The sequence below is a fragment of the Hyposmocoma kahamanoa genome, unplaced genomic scaffold (assembly GCF_003589595.1).
Source record: "Hyposmocoma kahamanoa isolate Upper Pololo Valley unplaced genomic scaffold, ASM358959v1 88, whole genome shotgun sequence".
Lineage (NCBI taxonomy): Eukaryota > Metazoa > Arthropoda > Insecta > Lepidoptera > Cosmopterigidae > Hyposmocoma > Hyposmocoma kahamanoa.
In genome coordinates, this window is record NW_020654466.1 from 14,994,007 (window position 1) to 15,003,063 (window position 9,057).

General features: G+C 42.0%; 2 protein-coding genes across 3 annotated transcripts in view; one reads left to right on the forward strand and one right to left on the reverse strand.

The window, feature by feature from the left end:
• LOC113235769 (probable cytochrome P450 12b2, mitochondrial) overlaps positions 1-9,057 on the reverse strand; it is a 22,203-nt gene that overhangs the window by 9,069 nt on the left and 4,077 nt on the right. The window lies entirely within an intron of this gene.
• LOC113235768 lies at positions 74-5,025 on the forward strand. The gene is made up of 2 exons (XM_026471661.1): positions 74-1,851; positions 3,568-5,025. The coding sequence occupies exons 1-2, from the start codon at positions 183-185 to the stop codon at positions 4,419-4,421; spliced, it is 2,523 nt and encodes an 840-aa protein (XP_026327446.1). The 5' UTR covers positions 74-182; the 3' UTR covers positions 4,422-5,025.

A 9,057-nucleotide genomic window follows, 5' to 3' on the forward strand; every position in this document is an offset into this window, starting at 1 on the left:
GTCATCTTGATAGTTTTTTTTATAAAATAAGTCTTACGTCGATAATATCAGGCGTGGGATTGTTCCCTGTCGCTCACGTGTTTAAATTACGTAATTGCCGGTACAAAATCAGTTTGAGTTTGATTTTTCATCTTGCAAATTCAATTTATCGATTTGTATTACTGCTTTAAGTTTTAAACAAAATGGCTGATGCGGAGCGGCCTACCCGCTCACGTAAGCGCAAGTGCGATTCGAATAAAGACGCGCTAGATGCCATCCTTGCTAGATTAAACTCACTTGAACAACGTTTTCACGTTCCTCCGCCGCCGACGCCCGAGCCTTTCGTCCCACAGCTCATGGCGTCGCCAGAGCTACCCGTGCCACCGAGTAGCGCCGCAGCTGACGACAATTTCTTGGCATCCGCGAATCGCAGGCCGTTATACACGTCAAGGGAAAGCATTCCTAACAGCGAGGATACAACCGGCAGAATCGTGGAGGTCATCTCATCGCTTGTCAAAGTAAGGTCTCAAAATTATTTCATATCGAATTTTGATCCAAAAGTGCACAATATCGATGTCTGGTGTGAGGAAGTCGATAGGGCTAAGGAGACGAACGGTTGGGACGATAATGAGTGTCTATCGCGAATCGGTAATTATCTAAAAGGCGATGCGCGTATTTGGTTGCATGAATGGTCTAGTTCAGATCGCTCATGGACAAATTTTAAACGCGATTTTAAAGCTTTGTGCCCCAGAGACATTGATATTGCGTCTATTCTTTATGAGGTGATGTCCACGAATTCCAATGGTTATGATACCTACGCTGAGTACGCCAGACGTTCATTATTAAAGTTAGCCTTAGTGCGGGGCTTGTCAGACGAACTAATTGTTGCTATAGTACTTAGGGGCATCGTAGATCCTCACGTTAAAGCCGCCGCGACGAATTCAAAACTACAACCGAATGATCTAGTACAGTTTTTATCGATGTACGTGAAACTCAAAAGTAATTTTAAATCAACCCGTGAATCTTTTCGTGCCCCACATGCTGGTCAGTCTGTTGCGAGACATAGTGACGGCAGGAAAATTAATAGCGACATGAAGTGTCATTTTTGTGGCAAGTTTGGGCATAAGCGCATTGACTGTCATAGTGCTAAGAGACAGCGTTTGCAAAATTATTCTGGTTCGAAAAATTCTAATCCGTCTCAATTATCGACACCGCCTCAGATTAAAACTTGTACGTTCTGTAAAAAGAATGGTCACACAGCTGATGACTGTTTTGCCAAACAACGCTCGGAATCGTCGAGCCTGAACGTTCATAGCGTTAATTTTTGTAGCAAGTTGGATGACAATGTTATCAAGTGTAGCAATGACGTCACAAGCGCAGTTATTCAAAGCATACCGATTGACGTTTTAGTAGACAGCGGTTCTTGCATCTCACTTATATCGAGTTCGGTGTTGAAACATTTTAAAACTACTCTCAAACCGACATATCGCGTATTAAAAGGCATTGGTAGCCAACACGTCGAAAGTACCTCATTTGTGACGTTAGTCATTGAACTTCCTCGCATTTCGATCGAGGCGGATCTATACGTAGTTCCCCATTATTGCATTAGTATTCCGGTCATTATCGGTACGGATATTTTAAATCGTGAGGGTATAACGTATATCCGACAAAACGGCGTTCAGATTCTGACTCACACAGAAGTAACTGCTACCGTCAATAATACTCAGTTCAATGTTCAAAATGTAGACACGCCCCTTTTAGGTGCAGATAGGGAACAACTTTTGTCGGTTATAAGTGATTACTCGAGTTCGTTCATAACGGGCACAGCTACGTCGACGGTCACAACGGGTACCATGAAAATAGCTTTAACTACCGAAGAGCCGGTTCACTATAGGCCTTATCGGTTATCGCATGACGAAAAATTGCGCGTTCGCGATATTGTGAATGATTTGACTAGTAAAGGTATTATACGCGAATCTGAATCACCGTATGCGAGCCCGGTGATTTTAGTTAAGAAAAAGTACGGTTCAGATAGGATGTGCGTCGATTATAGGGCCTTAAATGCACGCACCGTCAAGGATAAATTTCCTTTGCCGGTCATTGAGGACCATATAGATCGCTTAGGGTCTAGTAAATTCTTTACCAGTTTAGACATGGCAACGGGCTTCCATCAAGTCCCAATGGAGGAAAGCTCCATTGCCAAGACAGGGTTCGTGACCCCCGAAGGTCATTACGAGTACGTAAAGATGCCTTACGGTCTTTGTAATGCACCTGTAGTTTATCAAAAGATAATTTCAAAGACACTGAAACCTTTCATTAATTCTGGGAAGGTGCTAGTCTACATAGATGACGTTCTTATATTGTCGAATTCAGTAGAAGAAGGTTTAATCTTGTTGCGACAAGTATTAGAAACGCTAACCACGTCAGGGTTTTCTATAAATCTTAAGAAGTGTACATTTCTGAGTAGTGAGATTGAATATCTGGGGAGGACCATTAGCAATGGTCAGGTTAGGCCGAGTACTCGTAAGGTCCAAGCCTTAGTTGATTCCCCAAAGCCTTGTAACGTAAAACAGGTCAGGCAGTTCCTGGGGCTTGCTGGTTACTTTAGGCGTTACGTTTCAAATTATGCCCAGCGCACCGCCTGCATTGCACAATTAACAAAAAAGAACGTTTCGTTTATGTGGGGGGTAGAACAAAATAAAGCGCGCGATTACGTAATTCATTGCCTCACAAATGCACCTGTTCTTGCCATCTTTGATCCTCAACTACCTTCTGAGCTCCATACGGATGCGAGCGCCATCGGTTATGGCGCTATCCTTCTACAAATTCACAAAGACGGCCTTAAGCGCGTTGTAGCATATTTTAGCAAGTCCACCCAGGGAGCAGAGCCGAAATATCATTCTTACGAGTTAGAAACGCTAGCCGTAGTGAAGGCTCTCCAACATTTTCGGAAATATCTTTTAGGCATAACTTTCAAAATTGTAACGGACTGTAATGCTTTAAAACTAACCGAGCGTAAAAAGGATTTACTTCCCCGCGTGGCTAGATGGTGGCTTTATATGCAAGACTTCCAGTACAATTTCGAGTATAGGAAGGGTGCTTTAATGCCCCACGCAGACTACCTTAGTAGGAATCCGATTGAGGTATGTCACATCGAAAGTCCTAAAAATTGGGCCAAGTTAGCTCAGTCTGCAGATGAGGAGACTCATAATCTCATCGATAGTTTAAATAACGGTCAACTAGACTCCTCTCGTTATTGTGTAAAGAACGGCTTATTATACGTGAAATATTCATCTACGGGTCAGGATACACGTTATTTGTGCTTTATCCCTAAAGGGTATAGGCTGAGTTTGCTTCATGTCTTTCATGATGATCAGGACCACATTGGGTATGATAAGACCGTAGAACTTATTCTACGTCATTTTTGGTTCCCCGGCTTGCGTGCCTTTGTAAGGAAATACCTAAAACATTGTATCGTGTGCCTTTCACATAAACGTGTACCACGTGCTTCCCACCAACCCATAGAATCGTGGTCAAAACCCGACGCACCGTTTTCTGTGGTTCACATGGACGTTCTTGGTCCATTACCCGAAGCTGAAGGTTACAAGTACGTGCTAGTCATAATAGACGCCTTTTCGAAATATTTCCGCCTTTACGCCCTTTACCGCCAAGATACTTCCGAGTTAAAACGCGCATATACTGACGCTGTCTCACTATTTGGCTCACCTAAGCTATTAGTCACAGACCGAGCACGTATGTTTGAAAGTTCCTCTTTCCAAGACATGGTTAGATCTCTTGGTAGCGATATTCACTTTATTACTCCGGGTATGCACCATGAAAACGGGCAAGCCGAACGCTATTGTAGAACCCTACTTAACCTATTACGTATAGAGGTTAACCATAGGCAACAAAGCTGGCCTGAAGTCTTATGGAAGACGCAACTTATTCTGAATAGCACTAGACATAGCACGACCAACTTGTCTCCGCTGCAATTACTCATCGGCAGCGAATCATCTACACCTATCATACGTGCCCTGGTCCGAGATGTTGCGCTTGATATCGCAACTTCTAACCGCGAGGCGACTATGGCACTACGTAGACAACACGTTTCGTCACTGTTGTCGGCTAACCAGCAAAGACAGGACGAGTATGTCAATAAAAACCGGAAATCGCCCCGAGGGTTTGAAGTAAACGACAAGGTGTTTGTAATTAAAGCTTCACAGGCAGCAGGTAAACTCAACTCTTGTATGCGGGGTCCTTATAAGGTGCTGAAATGCCTTCCACACCATCGTTATGAACTGGAACTGCTGGTTGCCTCATACGGTAAGCGTACTGAGGCTGCTGCCGAAAATATGGTGTTGTGGGCGGGAGAATGGACTCCTGAGACTTGCGCTGCATTTTTGATTGTAAGTTGCACACTTTATTCACAAGTATTGTCATAGTCGGTGTTAATGGTATTCATGGAAGTGTGTTTTGATACACCACGCTGGCATTGAGTGTTAATCTCTGTCGTGCGGTCACGCTGGCATCGAGTGTTAATCTCTGTCATGCGGTCACGCTGGTGTCGAGTGTATCTCCACCACGCGGTCACGCTGGTGTCGAGTGTATCTCCACCACGCGGTCACGTTGGTATCGAGTGTGATTCTCTACCACGGCAAGGCAGTTAGCTCACAAAGGGCGCTGTCAGGGCATACTAGTCACTGCCCAACGTTTTTACTGGCCGAGCCAGGTTGTTCTGTATGCAAGGGGGCCCTCGAGATCGATCTGTGTGAATGTGGACATATTAAGTTGTATGCTAAGCGAATATGATTGATGCCTTATGAAAGTGGACTGGAATGTACATTTGTGTTTGAAAGACGATGTCGTGATTACTTTAGGCTCGTTTTGTGATGATGAATTTTAACGCGTCTTATTAATTTTAGCTGAAGCTGATGAACTCACAAACGAGACCACGTCTGAGGATGAAGCGGGTCCAAGTCGCGAGTCTTGCAGGGTTGCGGACGAGGTCGACCGCCCGTCAGGAGAAGCCGTGTAACATGATGTCCCCGCTCACCCTCTACTCACGCGACGTCGGACCACCCGAAGCATATATAAGCGAGTTGGAGCATCGTGAACCACTTTTGCTCGAACGATCGGCGTGTGCGGACGTATTAGGAAGCGTAGATTTCTTTGTTAAACTTAACCTAAATTCCAATTACTCGTACATTAAAATTTGTAGTCATCTTGATAGTTTTTTTTATAAAATAAGTCTTACGTCGATAATACTATTATTTAAAACTTAGTACATAATAACGTAATATGGTTTCGTTAACTTCATATCTTCAAACATACAAAATACACAAATTTCCATTTAATATCCATTAATAAAACTAATGTCCTCTAAAAAACACATATTTAAAGTTATCTCTGTTTCTTTTTACCATACGCATTCATCTATTGTATTTTAATGAATGAAATTTGTCTCTTTCTATCCGTCGGTACTGTTCTAACGCATGGCGGCGTCGGTATGTTTCTTCTAACGCATGACGCAATATGACGCAATTATCCGACTAATACTTCGCACCCTTACAATGAAAGCGACCCAAATCAAAAAATTAAAAAATGAGTTTATACCGTAAAACCATCTTAAAAAAATATTTTGTTACATTAGTCACACTGTGGTGAAGATGAAATTGTGCAATTAAAGCTCGAATAGCACTGATTCATAAAGGTCCCTTTCATTTTGTTCTTTCAGTTTAAAAATTCTACTCCCGCGTCGAAATATTAACGCCGCATTTATTGTTGAATCTGCATTTGCAAAGACAACACGCTGCCACTGACGGATTAGCATTTGAGCCATTTTCGTTCCGAAAATCATATTCAAAAATCACTAGTAGCAGTAGAGCTCCTTGTGAGTTCGTCCAGGGTAGTACTGCCACATTACCGTGTTACAGTTTTGAAGGGTAAGGGTGCTGGTGAAATTACAGGCACATGGGACTTGTCAACTATGTCTCAGAGAGATGGACGCCGTAGCAGTAGCCTTCGAGCGGCAGTGCTACTGTTATGGACAGGCGTGACGCTTTCCACCGGGTACACGACTTGTTCGACCCGTCGCTTAATATTTAAAAAAAAAAAATTTTTTAGTAACTTACTTTTTAAAGGGACTTACTTTTTTGTTTCGTGGACTTTCTTCTTTTTTAATTGTGAAACAGGGACCACAAAACAATATCAAGGGTTATGACATCTTGCTTAGCTGATGAACATTAAAAAGACTTAATTCTTAATACGTTAAATGATAACAAAAAATCGTTAAAAAAAAGACCTATTGGCGACTAGTTTTTGTAAATTATGTTTTTAAATTGTTGAACATTAAAATGATCAGAAACAATTTTCAGTTGTAAAGTTCCATTTTTCCTCATTATTTTCAAAGACTAATAAGGCCATCACCTTTAGTACTTCAAGAGTAGGTAATAAATAAAATAATATGAAAATATGAAAAAACTTGAAATCTTATTTTCTTTTTTATTCCCAAAAAGTTGAAATTTTGTATTGGGACACTTTCATCGTAAAGGTGCAACCTGAAGGTCGGTAAACGTCAAGAAATTAGTTTTGATCGTTGACCACGAATTAATTATTGTAATTTTAATTTAATTTAATTTTTTTTTTATGATTGATTTAGTGTCTGTTTAAGTATATCTAAATGTTTTAAAATGAATGTTGAGCACAGTAATAATTGGGCACAGATATGCCTGTTGTATTAATTTTTAAGTGTTTTTATTTTCCTCACTTTCTGTATCTGATGTCTGTACATTGTGCCATAAATAAAAAATAAAAAATAAAAATAAAATAAATTTTCATCACTTGCTTGGAAATGAAAATATCGTGAGAAAACTTGGATTTCGGAGATAATTGCCGAAATCTTCAAAGATGCCAGAATGTCAAGTTTCCAACCAGTACTTACTATGCAAGTGCAGTGGACTAAACCTTGTGCAAAAAATAGTACTTTACTAACTTACATACGTCTATTGCTGAGCGCACGTTTCTAACAACAGGCTTACGCTTAATTTGACTTATCTACACACGACAACTTTCTGGGTATGGGTTTATTACATGGTGAAATTGAAATAATTAATATCCGTTGAACCTATTAAGGTTCTTACTTCCTAATAATATCTACTCATCTAAAGAAATATTTTAGAATAGTTTAAATTAGCAATAGTGTAAAACCATAAAAAATCTTACCTAAATAAACAAAGTATCAAGATTAGTCGCCTTGCGTACGCGATACGTAATCGTAGCGAAGTCGCAAGCCTTTGGCGGCAACTTTGGCGGCAAAAATATCACCTTTGATTTTCGCCGCCAGCTTTTGATTTTATACATGGTGATGTGGATTAGTGGTTAATGTTAGACTCGTTTCGGAGGTCGTGGATTCGATTCTCATAGTTGACTGGCTCTATGGGGTAGTTGTTAGAGTGTTAGGTTTTCTTTGCGGATGTCGTAGATTTGATTCCCATAGTCGACTGCCTCCATAGTCTAGTGGTTAGAGCGTTAGGCTTTCTTTTCGGAAGTCGTGGATTTGATTCCCATAGTCGACTGCCTCTATGGTGTAGTGGTTAGAGTGTTAGGCTTTCGTTTCGGCGGTTGTGGATTTGATTCCCATAGTCGACTGCCTCCATGGTGTAGTGGTTAGTGTTAGGCTTTGTTTTCGGAGGTCGTGGATTTGATTCCTATAGTCGACTGCCTCCATGGTGTAGTGGTTAGAGTGTTAGGCTTTCGTTTCGGAGGTCGTGGATTTGATTCCTATAGTCGACTGCCTCCATGGTGTAGCGGTTAGTGTGTTAGGCTTTCGTTTCGGACGTCGTGAGTTTCCGATGGGTGACTGCCTCCTTAGTGCAGTATATCCGTAATCACTCAGTCAGTTCTTGCATTATGTGGAAGTGGTACGGGTGATGGTCAGAGCTCGTTTACAAACAAAGGCGTATGCAGTGCAACGTTGAAGGTCGTAGACGTAGGATATAGGTATTCGTTTAATGTGTATGTAATGATGTAATTTGTATCAGGAGAAGGGTCTTATTTCAAAAGGATGGTAATAATTTTAATTTCACCCTGTAGGTACATTATGAAAACGTTACCCTATATTCCAAAATTTGCGTTTCAGTCGGCGTCCTTTGATGTGCCGCCGCTGAGGCAGAGGTGCTATTTTTTAATTTTTTGTAACAGTCTGTAATTGCCGTTTGCGTTGTGAGGACTAAATAGGTGTCATCGTTTTGTTTGTGTCTTGTTTTTGTGTTTATTTAAACTATGTCACGCTTAAGCAATAGTGATTACTAAGAGATGATGTTGTGCGTAGGCGCAGCCGATGGGAGCTTGCGCCAGCCTCACCAAATTTATTGGGCAAAGTTTATTGATGGCGTCCCAGAAAATCGACGTCGACCATTTCCTGCTGTGGAATGCTTCAGGAAGATGGTTATGAGACTTCATAATAGTGGATCGTTCCGTGGTTCCAGTTCTGAAGGCCGGCCGAGTTCACGAGACCCAGAATTCGAGGCAGATGTTTTGGAACATTTTCTCGGCAATCCAAAGACAAGTACTCGTCGTGCTGCGGCAGCCTTTGGTGGTGTGAACCATATGAGTGTGTGGCGTGTGCTACGGGATGATGGCCAGCACCCATACCATTTTCAAAGAACGCAGGAGCTGTTACAAGCGGACTATGATCTACGTTTGGCATTTTGCCGCTGGTACCGCGACCAGGTTGGGAGGTCTCCCGACTTCGCTTCGTCGGTACTGTGGACAGACGAGGCGTCATTTACGCGTGCGGGCATTATCAATATGCATAATGAACATTTTTGGACTCATTTGAATCCCCGCGTATCAAGGGAATCAAATTTTCAACACCAGTGGCGGATTAACGTGTGGGCTGGTATAATAGGTTGTGCCGTCATCGGTCCAGTGTTTTTGCCGGCAAGTCTGAATGGGGCCAATTATTTAAGATTCCTAACAGAAGACTTGGGTGACGTTCTGATGGCCCTGCCAGTGACACAATACGTGAGACTCGTGATGGAACACGGGATGACTTTCTAGCACGATGGAGCACCCGCA

Bases quoted from the DNA above. Each gene is read 5' to 3' on its own strand.
- LOC113235768 (XM_026471661.1), top strand. From the start codon at position 183: ATGGCTGATGCGGAGCGGCCTACCCGCTCACGTAAGCGCAAGTGCGAT. The intron at 1,852-3,567 runs CCGAAGAGCCGG...TTGGTCCATTAC, and splicing joins CATGAAAATAGCTTTAACTA to CCGAAGCTGAAGGTTACAAG.